This window comes from Fragaria vesca, linkage group LG3 (assembly GCF_000184155.1).
Source record: "Fragaria vesca subsp. vesca linkage group LG3, FraVesHawaii_1.0, whole genome shotgun sequence".
Lineage (NCBI taxonomy): Eukaryota > Viridiplantae > Streptophyta > Magnoliopsida > Rosales > Rosaceae > Fragaria > Fragaria vesca.
In genome coordinates, this window is record NC_020493.1 from 13,661,791 (window position 1) to 13,681,714 (window position 19,924).

General features: G+C 37.4%; 3 protein-coding genes across 3 annotated transcripts in view; 2 read left to right on the forward strand and 1 right to left on the reverse strand.

Moving 5' to 3' along the window:
• Window positions 1-19,924, forward strand: part of LOC101296071 (polyubiquitin-A-like) — a 120,349-nt gene that overhangs the window by 6,583 nt on the left and 93,842 nt on the right. The gene's annotated exons all lie outside the window — the stretch shown is intronic.
• LOC101296936 lies at window positions 4,779-7,068 on the reverse strand. Its single transcript, XM_004294296.1, has 5 exons — window positions 7,030-7,068; window positions 6,091-6,922; window positions 5,823-5,989; window positions 5,315-5,686; window positions 4,779-5,112 (listed from the first exon to the last, which is right to left on the reverse strand). Exons 1-4 carry the CDS (start codon window positions 7,032-7,034, stop codon window positions 5,317-5,319), a joined length of 1,374 nt encoding a protein of 457 aa, XP_004294344.1. The 5' UTR covers window positions 7,035-7,068; the 3' UTR covers window positions 4,779-5,112; window positions 5,315-5,316.
• The window catches only part of LOC101295784, an 8,628-nt gene continuing 7,432 nt past the window's right edge, over window positions 18,729-19,924 (forward strand). Inside the window, exons 1-4 of the mRNA XM_004294292.1 lie at window positions 18,729-18,968; window positions 19,055-19,143; window positions 19,285-19,394; window positions 19,488-19,542. Coding sequence (XP_004294340.1) covers window positions 18,857-18,968; window positions 19,055-19,143; window positions 19,285-19,394; window positions 19,488-19,542 — 366 coding nt within the window. The 5' untranslated portion in view covers window positions 18,729-18,856. The remainder of the gene's footprint in view (window positions 18,969-19,054; window positions 19,144-19,284; window positions 19,395-19,487; window positions 19,543-19,924) is intronic.

Sequence of the window (19,924 nt, forward strand, 5' to 3'; positions counted from 1 at the left end):
TAGATATGGTGATTCAATAGGTCTACTGAAAAAAATACCACCCTGTTTCGGATTCGTCAGACCCCCCATCGAACCGGTCAACCTAAATTCAACATCATTAATTACACGAAAAGCGGTTGACTGGCATCGTGCGAAACCTTTATTTTTTTTCTATTTTCAAACCTAAAACTCGTATACATGAGATTTAGCAACGCATGAAAAAAAATTGTTAAATTGGCCCTCCGATGGTTAGGCTCCCCTTAGGAGCGCTAGGCGTATTTAGAGTTGACTACTTTTATCGGGAAGCAAATGTTACCAAAAGTTTGTGATTTTTTAACCTTATATGTATTTTACTATTCCGGTCACATCTTATTTCATATGAATTTTCATAATTTTGTCTTTTTAGTATAGTTGGTTCACAATGATGTACAAGTCATATAACCTAATAAACAAGTTATACCGCTTTAGTAGACACGTGGCGATCCGAGGTCATAAATATGTGAAAATAAAAATTTCACCGTTAGATGTAGACATGGTGATTAAATAGGTCTACTGAAAAAAATCCACCCCGTTTCAGAATCGTTAGACCGCCCATTGAACCGGTCAACCTAAATTCAGCATCATTAATTACACAAAAAGTCAACCTAAATTCAGCATCATTAATTACACGAAAAGCAGTTGACTGGCATCGTGCGAAACCCTATTTGTTTTTATTTTCAAACCTAAAACTCGTATACATGAGATTTAGCAACACATGAAAAAAAATTGTTAAATTGGCCCTCCGGTGGTTAGACTCCCATCAGGAGCGCCTAAGCGTATTTAGAGTTGATTACTTTTATCGGGAAACAAACGTTACCGAAAGTTTGTGATTTTTTAACCCCATATGTATTTCACTATTCTGGTCATATCCTATTTCACAAGATTTTTGAAAATTTTTTCTTTTCAGTATAGTTGGTTCACAATGATGTATAAGTCATATAACCTATTAAATAAGTTATACCGATTTAGTAGGCACGTGACAATTCGAGTTTATAAATATATGAAAATAAAAATTTCACCGTCAGATGTAGACTTGGTGATTAAATAGGTCTACCTAAAAAAAATTCACCATGTTCCAGATTCTTTAGGCCACCCATCAAATTGGTCAACTTTAATTCAACTTTATTTTTTACACGAAACATGGTTGACCAACATCGTGTGAGACCTCATTTTCCCTCAACCATTGTCTTGAAATGTTACATTCTTATTTTAAGGCCCCGGTGTCGAAGTACGAAGCGACACAAGTTCACCGCTATATTCGAATTAATTTTTGAGCATTAACCTATTTTTTACGATTTATAGAAGTTTCGAGAGAATTTTTTGAAATTAGAAAATACCATTTTGAAATTATAAAAGTTGATTTTTTCCAACTTTTAATCTTGGCCGTCCATTTCCCTATAAAAGGAAAGAGACTGTTGACCTCGGTCAACAGCCTATTTCGAGAGTTGACCGGTTTCTCTCTCCTCTTCCTCCTCTCTCTCGCTCTCCGCCGCAGCCATCTTCTCCGCCGCACTCCGCCAGATTCTGGCCACCCCAGACAGAGAGACCACTGCCGAACTCTTTCACTTCTTCTACTCTACAAAACCTAGTCCATATATCACACATGCAACCCAATTCAATGGAGATCAAATTCAAGGCTGCTTCACTGTGTTCTTCATTTTCCGGCGAGCTCCGACGGCGACTGTAACAACGTTTGGTAGGGTTGCTCCCTCCTTCTCTTCTTCTTCTTCTTCTTCTTCTTCTTCAATTCTATGTCTTTGTTTCGTTGAGTCGAGCCCGAATTCCTTTTTTTTTTTGGACGAATCCTTAATACCTCTTTTCTGCCTTTTCTGGATTTTTTCACGGCGAGTCTCCGATGAGGCTTTCCAGCGCCTCCATCTCCTTCCCGACGTCGTCTCTTTCTCCTGGAGACAAAAACGAAAACGAAAACGAAGGGAGGCTAGAAGGGCTGCTGTCGTTGTGTTGGAGGAAACCCAAACCCAGAATCCGGCAAGGAAGGGCCTGCATCGTCGGCGGTGGTGTTTGGCGCCAAACCAGAAGAGTCATTATGAGGACTGCATTGAAGATGGATGCACACCGATTCTCTTCCCTTTCTCCTCTTCACTCGCCTCCAAATGTCCTCCAAACGTCCTTGATCCACGCGTTAAAATGGACGGTGGATATTCCGGGTGCGCTCTAGAATTTTCGAATCATGAGGCGGGTGACCGACCCATCAGCTAGAAAATCAGCCTCTCATGTCTGCAAGGGATGGTGGGTCGCGGAGCGTCTGACCCGATCATCACTCCGACTTTTCAACCTCGACTATCTTCCTCGGTTACTAGCTAGGTACCCAAACTTAACCACTTTCGAAACAAACAAGGTAATCAGAATCAGCGATGACTACCTCGAATTGGTGTCCCAATCCTGCCCCAATTTGGAGGCCATCAAACTTGATGCTGTACCACCTTCTCCATCAGCTTTTAACAGAGACCGAGAAGAACTATGGGAGATGCTGCTAAGTGGTAGAGGAGAATCAGGAGATCAACTACGGGAGCTTCAACAAGTTGGGGACAAAGGTTTGTGCGCTTTGGTAAATGGATGTCTCAAATTGTCCAAGGTTGTGATTAAAAACAGTGAGGTTGGGATGGTTGGAATTATGGCCATGATCACTTCAGCGGCCTTGACTCATTTGGTGTTGGAACGTTGTTCTTTGGTTCCGGACAGAGTCCTTGAACCCTCTACTTGTCTCATCCGCGTTTTGAGTTTGAGAGGTTGCTCCGATAACGGATTGAGTTATTTGGCAAAGAGGAGACTCGGGAGAGAGGTTGTTGGGATGTTTGGATTTATGGCCATGATCACTTCAACAGCACATAGCTTGACTCATTTGGATTTGGGAGGTTGTTCTTGGGTTTCGGACAAAGTCCTTGAAGCAATTGGGTCCTCTAGCTGTCCCATTCGCGTTTTGTGTTTAGAAAGTTACTCCATTACTGATGACGGATTGAGATTTTTGGTAAATGGGTCTTGCTCAGAAACCATCGAGGTATTGAGCCTTGCCGGCTGCAGTAGGATCACTGATGACGGAGTCTTGCTTTTGTGCAAGATGCGTGTCTTGGAGAAGCTGAGTTTGACCAAGTGTGGCAAGCTAACTGATGTGGGAGGACAGGCAATCTCCACAATTCCAACCCTCAAGAAGTTGAACTTGACCTCTAGATACTTCTTTTCCTCTAGATCCTTACTGACAGAGAAAACATTTGTAGCTCTTGCTAAGAATTGCATAAACTTGGAGGTGCTTTGTCTAGATAGTGTCACAGCGGTTAATACAGGTGCTATTGTTGCATTTATGGGTCACGAATGCTTGCGATCGCTTAAGCTAAATGGTAGTCTGCATGATGATTTAAGAGTAGCATCTTTAGATTGCCTAGCGCTTCTATGCCCTTCTTTGGAGTCCATTGTAGTGCATGAATGTTGGAGAGAGAGGCTGTTGCGGGAACTGCACGAGACTACTGTTAGCAGATTCCTGCAGTTCGTTAAATGCAGGTGCAGGTCTAATTATTAGCAACTTGCGTAGTTTGATTGATCCGAAAGTGCTAGCGTTTTATTTGTGTTGGAGTTTACAAAGACCTAGAGATGATGTAGTGCTACTGCTACTGCTACTGCATGATGAACAATGTATTTTGCTTAGGAATGCTAGAAACTGGTTGAGATTTCACTTCTTATATATGAAACTTTATCAAATAGCTGCTCAATCCAATGCATGCTTCTTTACTGCGTTCTTAGCACCATGCCTAGTCTGAGCTGTTTGACGTATCGCATTTTATGTGTGGTGCTTTGAAAGAACTAAGATGTTGTGCTACACTGAATTCATTGGTTTGCTGTGAATTGTTAGAAACTGGATGATCTTTCAGTATATATGGAATGATTTCTTCAATCCAATCCATTTGTGCGTTTACTAGTGTCGGTTTATCTTCTTAGTTCATTGTCGTTAGCCGCGGCAATTTCTGTTATGGAATGACCTCTGACTGTGTGCTTAGATTCCTAAAAGAATTTAGTGACTTTGCACTTCTTCTTCTAATCTACAGCTTCAAATTTGATCCTCTTTTTTAATATTTTGTTGTGAGCCTTACTCCAGTCGTACTCCTACACACTAAGCACAGCAAATTAAGCACTTCAGTTTACCAAGGCTCATTAAGAAGTGATCTCAATCCATCCTTCTGTAGAGGAGAAACTCTCCCATGCTGTGCTTTTGCATCTGTTCTGGTACCAAGAACACACCAGTTCCAAAAGTATATCGATGAATTGGACAAGGAGATGAAGACTCTTGTGGACCCAAGGAACGATTTGCAGCAAGCGGAGGAAGATGGAAAAACACCTACGATAGAGGAGTGGCTTAGAAGAGATCAAGAGCTTGAGAGGAAGTTCTTCCGAAGCAAGAAAGTATTGCTGACAACAATAAGAAGCAGCAGCAGCTTTGCACAAAGCGAGGGGATGGATAAAGCAAAACCAAAACAAACTATCATCGAGATTGTCTTGTTTCTTCGACTTTTTGTCTGATATACTAGCAATCAGACTGCACGAATTTGATCCTAGTGCTATAAAGTAGTGGATTACCAGTTTTCTATTCTTCATGAGCTACATGCATGATGCATCCTAAACACTCGAACAATCAAAGATGCTCTCTCCTAGAGTCACAAGGAGGTAACACTTCCCTTGTGCCCGGTAGAAGAAATTCTGAACAGTAAAATAACTTTCTGCTCTACCTTGTTGCATTTCAGAATAGCTTTGAACTATTGGGCTATGAAAGCACAAAATACTACTCCCACTCAAGATATGCAACAATTATATCTGAGAGCATCGTAAGCTAACTTGGCGAAAGAGACAGAGATTGAAAAAGCGGCATAGAAGGTAATTCTATTGTTATGTACATATTACAACCGATTAGGAAACGTTATATGGCCAATTTATTTACAGAGTCAACCAAGATGAAAACCAGCCACATAATATCCACAATTTCCGCATCAGTAAAGCCAGCCACCCCTATTGCTCATGCTTTTCTCAAAACCACCCATTGTATTAACATTGTTACCCTCCCAGGAGAACCAAAGAATATCTGCATACCTGAGAAATCAAAATCATACTGGTAAAAACCTATGGTCCAAATTTTGACCACATAACAGTAACAAAAGCAAGTAACGTGATAAATGGAAATCATTATCTCTGCATATGAATAACTAGAACCAAGAGTCTACAAGTAATAGAAATCTATTTGCAACACCAAAGAAAATCCCACCAGCTATTCTACATTAGTAAGATAACGTACCTCTAATCATACTCATCACCTCCCTGTTCAAAAAGATTCCCCATTCCCATGTCTTCTTCTATGTCATTATTTACAAACTTGAGTTGAGCCTCCATTTTAAAGCTGTGCTCTCTACTATTTACAGTCTCAAGCTGAGTCTTTGTCTCTGGGCTGTCATAGTTATTTACAGAGCCCTTGCTTCCTATTGTCATCTGAGGAACACCCCACCCAGTTTCTTCACTACCAGTGCAGTGTTCTGTGAGTCCAGCCCCACTGTGGGTCATGGTATCGAGAGAGTTTGAACTGCTTCTGCATGAAAGCCTGTCATTTTCAGGTATCCCAGACCTCTGTTGAATAAGTTTCCCACTGATATTGCTATTCACAGCAGCAACCCTGCATAAGACAAGATACTAATTCATGTAAAGCAATATTTACTTTTCCTTCGTGCTTGGAAGAGGCAACAAACAAGAAAGAAATCAGACATATGCCATGTAAGTAAATAAAATGATGCATAGAAAAGTCTTCCCACCTTGTTGGTTGGAACACAGGAGTCTGAAGATAGTCAAAAACTGGGACTAAATCCTTTGACCTTGCTTCAATCATGCGAGTCGGAATCCTTTCAATCTCAATTTCTCCTCCAGCAGCAGTTTCACCATCCATCTTCACACCTTCCACAATCATCGACTGAAAGTATAGCTGGCAAACAATAACCAAAAGCATCTTAAGCACGACATCAAGGAATTCATATGAATATCATGCATAATGACAATAAAGAAATCAATATATAACATAGATACCTCAGGTCTTGCCCATAGTGGACTTCGAGTTTCATGCATCTGCAGTAGTTCAGCTTCTGAAATATACAAATGATGTTTTTCCTCAGGGGTGATCTTTTCTTTTGTGATAGAACTCCAAGCTTCAGGATATACGGTGTTTCCCTTCTTCATTTCTTCAGGATATATCTTATTGCTGTCTATATTTCTATTCTCACCATATATGTCAGTACTATCCTCGTGTTCTCTTCGGTTCTGCTTCTGACATACGTTCCACTTCTGGATTGCTTCAACCACTAATCTTCCATCAGACTCGTGATCTGACTCATAAGCAGCAGTGTTTAATCCAGTCACAGTTGTTAAATCTAGACCATTTGGTATTCGCAATGCATATTGTATCATGCAACCAGATGGAGAAAAGACCAAAAGGTGGTACTTCGCCTTCAAAGCGCTGGAAACAACATGGTAATCATTGCCTTTGGAATTATGAAAAGAGGAAGCAATTGCCCCAGAGAGGGAATTCATCTTGCCAGTGGCAGCCGCCGCAGCACCAGTTACAGTGCCTCTCCAACTATTGTTTCCATTTCTTATTCTACTAACAACAGAAAGTGTAACTGGGGGACCAGATGAACAGAGGCTCTGCTGATGAGGCATTTGCAAACCTGAATTAGGTGGCCAACGAACTGCCGCTCTAGTTGTGACACCTGATACAGTATTTATTGGATTGAAGCTAGCATCAGAACTTGGAATATCAACAGGTCCTCCCCAAGGATTTATAGCAAACAGATGGCTAGTGCCCCTAGACGAGCTAACCATAATCCAGCTGCTGTCATCACTGAAACTAATGTCCTGAATAATCTGCAAAGGTACAGACCAATAGAGAAAAAGATTAATATCAAACAAGTGATTGTTGTTACATGCAACATACTCTACACATGACCAAAAAAAGAACACAGTTCTTACTGCATTTGTCATTCCGCGTTGTAGCCTGTAAAGATGTACATGAGATGCATCAGCATCAGTTGAAGAGGAGACTCCAGGAGGTCCAGGCATTATCTTAAAAACATTGATGTTATGCCCCTGAACCGAAGCAGACACTAAAAGCGTACCACTAGGATCAAAGCATAATGCAGAAATAGGACTCTGGTGAGCCCTGAACTGTGCAATAACAGCTTTACTGACAATATCTCTGACAATGACCTGACAAACCAAAGGAAATAATAATCACAAAGAACCCAAATTGAATATGAAAAGACCAGGAAGGTGTCAGTTACCCCTAAAACTATATTATAGTCAAAAACAACAACGATTAAACCATGCAAATGATAAGTAAATACCCTACCTAATAGCACCATTATATGCATGGTAAATCAATGAAATTCATGTAATAATGTAATATAAGAACATTTCCTATCAGGTTGTACAATGTAAGTGAGCGCTTGAAATCACGATGTATGAAAAGGGATTGTCCAGAAATACACTAAAATACTATCAAATTCTAAAATATGGATTACAACTATATTAGCATGAAAACAGAATTTTGAGGACATATACCATTCCAACAGAATCTGTGTCTGTTGACTGGCTGTTGACAGTTCCATTGGCTTTCCGACCAGGATTCCCTGACTGAGGATAAGTGATACTATCAGGTACAAGCTCCGAGTAGTACCGGGACAGCTTCTTATACCCCATGTCTCCCAATGTCGCAATGCCAGCAGCTAGTTGCTTGCTTGACTCTTTTGCATAGTGAGCAACCAGGCTCCCATTTGAAGGAAAGCTAGCGGAAGGTGCCAGATGTTGTGGATTAACGCGCCCAGAATTTGTTACTGCAACAGGACTTCCACTATAAGCTAGCCATCTCTTGCCTACTGCAACAGGTCCACAACTTATACCTCCAGAACCAGGGAATCCCGTAACTATAGGATTGGTAAGAATAGTATATTCCCGCTCTAACGTTGTGGCATCAAAACAGTGTATCTGCAATACACAAGATTAAATACTTAAGCATCGAAGAAAGAGAAGTAATTATGGCAGAAACTTTGCATATACAGGTATATACCTGAGTTGCTTGAGAAACAGCAACAACTCGAGAACTGCACTTTACAGAAAAAACAGCTGATCTGAACTTCAGAACATGAACATAGGATTGAGATCTCAAGGAATAGAACCGAACAGATGTAGGCACAAAACTACTGTTCACTTTGTCATGGCTGTTTGTATTAATACCATTTCGAGGGGCAGTCCCATCCTCCATGTTATTATCAATGGAAACTGACCCATCAGCACAAACTACCAGCAACGGACGGCTTTCTGCAAACTTGTCATCTGATCTCTTTGATGCTATTGGTTTAGGTAGCATTTGCATAAATGAAATAGGACCATCATGTGTGGAAACTAGGTCACGGACATTATCTGCTTCTTCAACATCCCAAACCTGGAAACCAGAGCGGTAACCCAGCAGAAGAACTTTCCGGTAGACATTTCCCTCCCCTTCTAACTTGTCAAATCCAGCCCAGTTTACCTTTATTTTTCCCAAAAAGAAAACGGTTAAGACAAAAGTTAAATTTCACCCAAAGCAAAAGAACAACAATAACAATATAAAGAGCTATTGATCTGAATATGAACAAAACAATTGTGTGGTGGAGAACAAATCTTGCAGAGAAATGTGAAAGCAGGAATGGAATATATGTACTTTGTATACCTATGCTGAAAGATTAACAATCTCAAACAAATAGTAATCTACTTTCATAGCAAAATCCAAAGAATATACCCAGATAAGTCCTCCCATCACTTAACAAGTTAATAGAATTACATTAAGATGGTCCACTTAACATAAAAACGTTCAGTTGGTCCTAAAATGATTAGTAGAGACAAATAAAGCTCAACTCTCAAAACTGCTACATAAATGACTTCTCAACAGTTAAACACTCTTTGTCACTCGTTCCAAGAGGCTATGCACAATCATGTTTTATAATGATATATTTTGATTACCCAAATACAATAAGGCCCTGAAATCTGCACAAGCTTTCGCTGTGAATTGATCTCATGCTTTCAAAATTTCAAGTTATATTTCTGGACGAAATATAAGATGATATAAGCCTGTTCAGAATCTCATTCACACGAACTACAAGCAAGAATAATATAAATCATTTGTATCTTTCCAAGCACTCCGAAAACAATTTTCCTTTTGAGGCATATCTAACTTCTAGTCAAGCAGCAATTCATAACGTGTCTCGGAAAATGTCAGCTTTTAAGATAAATTTTTCTTTTTGGTTTTTGTGACAAATTTAGCTAAAGACTCTGTGCAGCTGCAGAAGTGGTCCCAGGTAACTCTATCAGTAGGTAAAGGAATGACCACTTCAGAAACTTTCTACCAAAATTAATTTGCATATGAAGCAATAAATACATCATTAAATCTTGTGTCTAATTCAGTCTATACACTATATTCTATAATAGAACATCAGCGTCTACAAGTCTACAGCAGCTTATATTATGGTAAACTAGTGGATGCTGAAATCAATTTAGCTATAAACACCCAGGGATATCTAAATCTACATAACTAAGCATGTCGCACAAGATATGATGCACAAGCCATGATCTCATTACAGAATCATTTTGTAAAAAACCTCTTACAAAGTCAAAACATAATAGAATATTGCAACGAACTTCACTTACTGAAACAGACCAACATTCAATACAACACCTCTTCTTTCCACCCATGCCCTCAGTAACTTCTAGTTCCAAGGACAAAGGAGAAACCTCTTCATACTATAAATTAAGTTTAAACTCACCTTGTTGACCAACATGAGTAATCCCTATATCATCCAAATCAAACTTGAGAAGAAAATGTCCTTATTCTTCAACATATGCCTTACTATCATATTTGAGAATCAGGATATGTACGACTGACATTAGTATAACTTTACTCTAAACCAGTGCTTAATATCATCTCCTATTATACAGCATCTCAAAAAGACTGGCCAGCAAAACTTATTTAGACCGTCTGAAACCCATCTGACTTATTTCTAGGGTCATCTAAGGCAGGCATGCCAGAATCAACTTAACTATCACTATACGCGCAGAACGTGAATCTTTTCAATTGAATTAAGAGAAAATGTTTAGTTTTTGAAGGGTGGACGGATCAAAACAAGAATATATCAGACCATGAAATATAAAAAGATGTGGCAAAATCTTTCCAAATCAGCGTACCTCACTTTCAATAGAAATAGCTTAAACGGCAAGAGTAATGACATTTGGATCAAAACACGTAGAATATGTAGTGTGCAGCCGACAAAATACTAACAAAAATTCACTCAATCTTGCTTACATATCCAAATATTGATTCAAATAACATGTGTAGACTCGTGATTACTGATTACTAAGTGAAACAATCGTGAAAACTTCTGCGCTATCCGATATTATAGACAAGCGACAAATCACAATCAATTGTTCCAGATAAACGAATTAGAACCTACAATTCCAAACTGCCACTTTCTCGACATGCATGTGGATATATAGCCTGCAGCCGACAAAATACTATGCAAAATTCACTCAATCTTGCTAACATATCCAAATATTGATTCAAATAACACGTGTAGACTCGTGATTACTAAACAAAACAATCAGACTTCTGCGCTATCCGACATTATAGAAAACCGACAAATCACAATTGATTGCTCCAGATGACAAGCCAGAACCTACCCTTCCAAACTGCCATTTTCTCAACATACATGTGGATATTTTTCTTACGACAAAATCTACTAGATGACTATGCCCAGCATGAAAACGCCAATATTCCTCAATAAATAATAGGAACAAAATCTGTGAACCATGCATGCATAAAACCCTAAATTCTGTGAAGCACACACTCAATCACAGTTCTGAGACACTGATGCTTTTCAAACTAGCACAGACACTCCCAATACTATACAATCCTTTCAGCAACACAAATGGGGGTGCATTTGTGTTCTCTTCTCATGATGAAAGATTCGCAGGCAATAGATTTGACTAATATGCAAAACAAAGATCTCTAACTGACATTCTTTACATACATATACTACTGTAACTGCCACACGGTGCATTTCTGATCCATCTCCAAGGTCAGAGATTGACATGCAAGAAATCCAACTAATATCCAAACCACAAATCTCATAACTGAAACTCTTTACATATAATTCTACATTCAATCAGCATTTACAGTCTTTTCTTTTGCAGCTCTATTCCTATTTTCCCCAACCACAAAGTCTAGTCCAGCCACAAAGATCAAACTACCATGTATATAGAGTTACACTTAAAAATACAAAATAAATGAACTGAACTCTACATTAAACAAAGATTCACACAGGTTTGCTAGACATATCAATCTTTCTCCAATTGCACCGAAAACTTTCAAGAACTTCCCACTAAAACAAAAAACACTTACCTGATCATGGTTAGCATCCTCATCCCTCTCCACAATAGAAGAAGCCGCCGACACCGCCGACCTGGCAACAGTAGAAGCCCCAGAAGAAACAATCCTCAGATAACTGGAAAGGGCCCGAAACGAGCTTGGAATGAAACCATTAGCCTTGCCATGGCGGGAAACACCACCACCATTACGCCCACCATCATTCATCATCCCAAAAACCCACCACAGCCAGCAACACCAAGATCAGCAAAACACTCTCCTCCTTCTTCTTCAAACCAAACTGTCTTAATCATAACCCTTCAGAGCTGTTTCTCTTTTGAACTTGAACAGAAAATATAAAAAAGACCAAACCCAAATAAGAAACAGCTCCAAATTCACAAGCTTTAGCTACCAAGTGTCTCCATCTCCTCGTTCCACAACCCTACAGCATCCAAAAAATCCCACAACTACCCAAACCGCAAAACCAAAAACCCACAAAGGCCTTGTCAATATAAAAAGCCAAACAAGACGATCAGAATTGCGCAAGCACAAAACTACCCACCAGGAAAAACAAAGTCCCCCTTATCTTCGATGACACCCAGAACCTAAAATCTAGAAATCCCAATTCGGAAGATGCAATCTTTGCAATTAAAGGAAGCTTATTTATGCTTCTTGAATCAAAAAAAAAAAAAAAAATGAAATAAAAGAATTTACAGAAACGAAAAAGATGGGATTTTTTAAAAGGGTTTGAAAATTAAAATGTAGAGATGATTAGGGTTTTCTCTCTAGGAAAAAAAAAACCGCCTAGAAATCGCCAGAAAACCAGGGGGAAGATCGGAGGAGAGAGAGAAGAGATAATGATGATGATGATGATGATATTAAAAAGGAAAGAAAGAAAAAAAATAAGGAATGAAAAAGACTATTCGTTTACGACTCTATCAGCTTGCTTCTGCTGTGTGCCAATCTTGTAAAGATTGTCAAAGCTTTCGGGGATTGCTTTGGTTTGGTCTGGTTTGGTTTTGTTAGTTTGGGTTTTTGGGTTATTTGTATGTAGTTGAACCAGAACATACAACTTCTCCAACCTCCTCTACACGTTTCTTTACCTTTCTCTTTTTTCTTTGTTATGATTATTTTTGTTTTTGGATTTTGGTATAATGTGGTAAGGGTTTCATCTTTGTGGTATATAATGTCAATTTTGTGACAATACATTTGGGGATATTTGTTCTTTTGGATTTGAATGACCAATGATCACATGCGATGTGTAGTGTATTGTGTTTGTAGTAATATGAGGCTGAGAAAATCTCTAGCCAATAGTTTAGTGGGTCTGTCTTTCTTAATGAGAATGAGAACTTGCTTTGGTTGGATGCAATTTCAATCCACAATTTCGTTTTTCCTTTTGTTTTAGGATGAATGCAAACTTATACCAACTTAGAAGCATTGTTTGCGAGGAAGCTAGAGAAGGTTTTCTTCATACTCAAAAGGGTACTTGACCTTATGTATTGATATGTAATAGTATAGGGCATCATGTTGTTTGCATGGAAAAAGAAAATTGTAAATGATAACCATTGTGCCTTGCTTGTGGTGGTCTGGCTTTTTACCTCCACAATAAGCAATTGCAAATCATTGCTTTCAATTTACCCATCGTCTGTGGTATTGATAACATAGAACTTCTATAAACAGCAATGTGCATTTATGTGATGATCAATTGTGAAGACCATAAATGTGGGCAGGTATTTGTTAGCAGGATGAGTTTTGATTTCTTTCTCTTAAAAACCAGAAAAGAATTTGTATGATGTATGTGTAACTACATTAAAGTCTGCATTGATTTTGGAGTTCTAATGTGACAAAGTATAGTTGAGCCTGCACAAACCTAGGCTTGGAAAATGTCATAGTGCCGGGTAAAAGTTACAAGAAATTGTTGCTACCATAGTGACATTAGAGCTATGTAATTCGATGGCAACTGCCGCTTCAAAACTCGTCTTTATATATGAGTATCATTCTTTGAACTAACCAAACTAATCTTGGATTGAATGTTCCCGTACCAAATTACTTATGGACGTTTTAGTCTAATAAAAAATTCGGTGCTTATGAAATCATCTAATATGATGGTTACTACCTTAGAGCAACTCCAACAACCGTTTTATATTCCAAGGCTGTGATCAAATTAGAAACAATCTCTAACAACCCAAAAGAGATGGAGCTGGTTTTATCACTATATGACCAAGTCTTATTATGAGTCTTACATTTGGGCAAATTTTAAGAATAATAACTGTGGGTTGTGGGTCCTTATCTAAATAATTTGCATCAATCATATTTTAATCTAAAATAGGTAAAATAATACCTAATGTAAAATCTTATTGTTAGAGATGAGAAAATGAATCATATATGAATAGTAACAAAAGGGGTGCTAAAAGAATAAAACATCTTCAAATAGGACTTGGTTAACGTTGCTCTTATATAGCTAGTTAAGGAGTATTGGTTATTATTATCAAGCTTCTTACAAGGTCGGTGATCATTTTTATATTGATTCATTATAGTAATATATAGTAATGATTCAATTTTTTTTCTTAACAAGATAGTTAGGATTTCATATTATCCTATTTAGTTGATGATTGGTGTATGTACTGTTCATAGTTTTGAATCAGTCATCTTCTTAGTTATATTAATCAACAAACATAAGTAAGAACTTAAGGGCCAAAAGAAAAAGGACATTTTAACCAAAAGAACAAATTCAATTTGACATATTGAACATGTTGGAACATGGAACATGATGTTTGTTAAGCATTGCATATTATTTGGGTATTTATTTTGACTTTTTGTTTGAAATCAGTTAGATTAAAAAAAAAAAAAAGACTTTCTAGGAGTGTGGGGTTCTGTATGCATGACAGTATGACTTGCTTCCCAAGTACTTTATTTTTCTTGGAGGTCAAGGAAACCACCATCTCAATTTCTGCCTAGATGTTCATTTTTCTAATTTTTTTGGTAATTATGTTATTTAATTTTGTGAATTTCATCACACTAGTTTTATTTTTTTTTCCTTAAAAAATACATAAGATCCTTCATCGACCACCCGTTTTAATTTGCCTTAACATCCCGGTTGCCCCATACCTTGCCCACCATGATAGCTTGTTGAAATAGTGCCACAATTAATTTTTTGTTACATATACATAGGCACCATCCCTTGAATTATAGATCAAACGATTCACATCATAGTGCAACGATAATGTAGCTAATCCCCAACACAATCATGTATCTATCAAACTGTATATGAGAATGATGAAATCGGGATGGAGAGAGAAAAGATGGCCCATGTAAGAGATTTTGGTAAAGTTTGTTATTTATTTTCTTTTAATTACCTGACCACATCATTGTGTTATGAAAAGTTTTGAAAAAGTGTAGTAGGAATATTAAGAAAACGACACTTAAATTTTTGTATTTTTCATCATGTAGAAAAGGCGAGTACGTATATGCATTGTGAATCCTCTATTAATCAATTTTGAGTTTGGTGGTGGCGTCATCAACCTGTTTTCGTCTAATTTTGCAATGGTGAGAGTCTCTTGTACGCACATGTCGCATTAGGTACTATAATTATTTATTAGTTGTTTATGTAACTTAGATACTAATAAATACAACTTGATTAAACTAAGTTGACGTTCAGTAACGTTTTCATACTTGTATTTTTATTTTTGAAAATAAAAATAAGATGAAAATGTGTTCGGTGACACATTTCTGAAAACGTTGAAAATGAAAAATGAAAATATTTTCAACTTTTACAAAGGAAAAATGAAAACAATAATTTGACGTTTTCACTTTTTCATTTTCTTAGTTTATAAAATATGAAAAATATTTTTCACAATAAATTGCCGAATACATTTCCAAAGTACAAAATACAATCTTATTTTGTCATTTTTATTTTTTATAATCATTTTTGAAAAGAGTGCGGCTATTGGGACCTTCAAATTTACTCAATATACTTTTCATTCTCTCTACACCTCCTTTTTACTTTTCAATATAAACATTTTCTCACTAGACTTCATTTCAAATTCATAACATAACCTTAGTTATTTATTGACATATATTTCAATTAATTACTTATTTTACCTCTTATTCACTCAATAGACCTCTCATTCTTTGTTTTTGTTTTTTTTTTTACCTTTTTGTTTTTGAGACATTTTAAATACACACCCCTAATTTCTTAATACACACCATTTGCTTAATACACCTCTCATCTAGTTTTTCATTTCGATATTAAACTTAATACACATCCCAAACTGCCTATAATACCCTTATATCTAAAATTAAGAAATAATATGTTATTTAGTATTATTATAAATTTACTATATATTTTGGTAACTCTTTTACGTATTTTTTTTTCTATTTTCTGCTATAAATTTTTTCTTTTCATCGTCAAATTTATAATCAAAAGACTATTATTACACCTCTAATCTCCGATGCGACATCAATCATTTGGAATTCACAAGCTAGTAGAAGTACACTAGGTCACTAGCTATTAAACATATATACCTACTTTTTCAATACAAAATGTCAAGATGAACATGTAGTACTTCAAAATGGTCTGCAAGATCAAAACTAAACTGATACAAAAAAGAAAAAGAAAAAAAGATAGAACCCAAATAAACAATTCAACAATACATTTGATTATTTAGTAGCAGTCGAAATTCGGGTCATGAACTCTAAAATAGTTTTTTTTTTTTTGTATGAAACTTTGAATTGTGGAGAAGAGTCAAGTTTACTAGTTTAGGGAAGAAGTAGTTGTTTTGATGGTTTTAGGTAGGAGATGAGATTAATTGTGATTTCCTTTTCTTTTTTAATAATAGATGTATGTTTTAGTCATTAAACATACCTAAAATATTTGATGTGAAACATAAATTAATAAGGGTGTGTATTAAGATATTAGGGGTGCGTATTTAAAATTACTCTTTTGTTTTTGAACATCCATTATCCCTACCTTCATTTTTTTAATTATTTTTTTCATGCAAGAAAATGTTTTATCATGAACTATTCTATATATCTTTTTAACTTTTGTTTTTCTTTTTTGTACGTGTTATTTTTTCTTTGTTTTTTATTTTGAATAATTTGATCTCTATTTTTATACCTCATAAAAATTATTTTAATAGATATATATTTTCTATAATCAATAGATATATATATATATATTTTTGCAAAAATATTTATACACCTTGCAAGTATATGCTTTCAACATGTATGATAATACAAAATTTTATGTCATATGATTAATATTTGATCATTGTTTTAGCTGTTATGAACTATATATATATATATATATTTGCTTTAAATAAAAAGAAATTGGAAAACAAAAATATATAAGGAAAATAATAAAGAATGTAATCATTTATTATTGAATTGGAAAGTCTAGAGAGAATAAATATGTCATTTCCTTTTGTATAAGTATTGTCTTTAATAGTAATTGTATATAAAGATATATATGTCATTTAATAATTCACAATAGACTGAGGTCTAATGAGCAAATTTGGAGGTCTCAATAGTCGCACTTTTTTGAAAATTGTTTTCAAAAACGTTACCGGACGTAGGGCTGGGCATGGGCCGAGTATTGACTGATCCCGATCCCGTTAAAATTTGCCGGGACGGGACGAGACAAGATTCCCGTTTTTCACACCAGATCCCGAAAGTCTCGAAGCCATCGGGTGCGGGACGGGACCGAGACCAAATCTGGATCCTACAGGAAAATAAAGAGCTTCTCAAAGTAAAAAAAAAAAACAGTGCAGCTTCTATTCCCAAAAAATTAAGAATGGACAAGGAGAGGTGATTGAGATATGGAGAGAGAGATTATGTGCGCAGAAAGTGAGATAGAGATAGGAAAATGGAAGACACCAGCCACACAATCACCAACAGCCTCTACGATGAACCAGTCTTCTGGAAGCGATCGACGACTCCGCGGCGGCAGTCGTTGTGTTTTCGCTAAGATATGCCGACTCTAAATGGTGCCTTGAAGAGCTTGCAAAGATTTGTGACGGAGGCCCAGGTAGTCTCTAGAGAGAGAGATTGGTGATCGAATTGGGTATTGGTGAGAAGTGAGAAGGATTGGTATATGGACTAAATTGGGAAGACTGGAGATTTGGAGAGATTTCAATTGAGAATTAAGGATTGGGGATGGGGAAGAAAAGAGAGTAGTTGTTTGTCATAGTTTTGATTAATCCAAGGGTATATGAGAAGGGAAGCAACATAATATAGGAAAACATAATTTAATTAAATTTAATAAATTATGGGCTAATGGGTCGGGATGGGATTAATCGGGATCTAATGGGCTAGTCCCGGATCCGGACCCGTTTTCTCAAAACAAGACAGGCCGGGACGAGATTACACATTTTCATATAGAAGCCCGTCTCGTCCAGCTCATTTTTAGAACGGAATCTCGGGACAGGTTTTGGATGCCTAGCCCTAACCGGACGCACTAATATTTTCACCCCATGCACTTTTCTATCGAATTCTAACGCATACTCTTTGGAACCAAGTTCTTATCTTTTGAATAAGAATGAATGAATAACGTATTCTCGCTTACTGATTCCAAACCACTAAACACACATTTATTTGAAGTTGAAGTGCTTAACACAAAAGTTTTCATTGAAAAAAAATAGAGTATTGGCTGTTGAAGTCTCATATATTTTACAATTGAAGTTTTATGTTCCCTCTTGCATCATATCAGAAGAAGTTTCATATCCCCTCTTTTACATTGATCTTCCTCACCTTTAGCTAGCATAAGCTCGCCTACACTCTTCCAAATAACAAAACACAACTTTCTCTCACACAATATCAAAATTCCCAACAAATATTACGATCTTATTTCTTAAAATCCCAACACGTACTACTATCGCTCAAGTCCCAGAAGCTAAAACAAATTATACAACAAATATAATCTCTAACCAAAGAAGTGACCACGAAAACAAACATTTACAGAACAATAAGTTCGAAGGTTTGATGATAATTCATACTCTGAAGTCTGAATAAGTTACAGTAGACGTGGTAAAATATATATAATTTACACCACGATTAAAAGAAAGGGTGATAAAAGGACAGAACTGTCATTTCAGCCACAAAACCGAATCGCCATGCCGACAAATCCACTGTACAGACTGCCATGGTTTCTGACACACAGTAAGCACAAATCCCCAGATCCATAAATCTCACGTGCCCCTCACTCACGCTCACGTGCCTTCCGGCCCGCCTCGTTCACCTCGGGAGAAAATAACCTCCACTCTTTCTCAGATTCCCACCTGAAAACCAAAAAAGCAAACCATTTCCTCCCCAAACCCCAAATGCCCGATCCGAACCCGATCGCCTAGATCCGAACGCCTCCGGAGCCCCGCCGCGGCTTAATCGGATTTCCGAAGCTCATTTCCGGCAATGGAGTCCATTCTGGCTCGCGCGCTGGAGTACACTCTCAAGTACTGGCTCAAATCCTTCTCCCGAGACCAGTTCAAGCTGCAGGGACGCACTGTGCAGCTCTCCAATCTAGGTCAATTCCATCTCTCTTCTTCTTCTCGCCTCAATTTCGCAGCCGTTACAGTTTTCGTTAATGAGGATTTCGGTTTTGGATTGCAGATATGGACGGCGATGCTTTGCACTCTAGCATGGGATTGCCGCCGGCGCTGCACGTCACCACGGCCAGAGTCGGAAAACTTGTGATTGTGGTTTGTATTGAACTCTGCTACTTTCATTTTGTTAACTTTTCGATACGATTCGCTTTAGGCTTGGTGAAAATCTGAAGGAAATGAAATTAGAAAGTTTCGTAAATCGTAATTAAGTTTATTTTTTTGGCTGTGATTTGATAGCTGCCATCTGTGAGCAATGTGCAAGTGGAACCGATAGTGGTGCAGATTGATAAGCTCGATTTGGTGTTGGAGGAGAATGCCGAGTTGGATGCGAGTAGCAGTCCGAGCAGGTAGTTTTGGATTGTGTTTTTCAGCTTGATTTAGTAATGGAGATTGTTAGGGAGCTTATTGTAGATACTGAGCAGTAATGCTGTTGCATGCAGTTCGCCGTCGTCCGCTACCTCCGGGAAAGGAAGTGGTTATGGATTTGCTGATAAGGTTAGGTTTGCTCAATGCATTTTATATGAACAAGGAAATGGTCATGTACTTGTTTCAGTCTATTGGAACTGTGAGCCTCAGAATTTGTGCCTTTAATGCTATGTTTCTGGTGGTAGAGGTAGAGTAATAGTCTTAGGTAAAAAATTGAACATGTTGCCAAAATTAGGTAGAGGTGAGAATGTTGCCAAAATGGTGATCATAGCTTGTTAGCCAAGTAAAATTGCCCTTTAATCAGCAAGGAAGCTGAGAACTATACTTCTGTGTTAATTTTTCAAAACTTGTCTCTCTAGGCACTTAAAACAGCCATGCTTGATACATACAGGCCAGTATTCAGCATCGTAATTTGCCATATCCTCTTTGAGTAAATTCTCTCTCTCTCTCT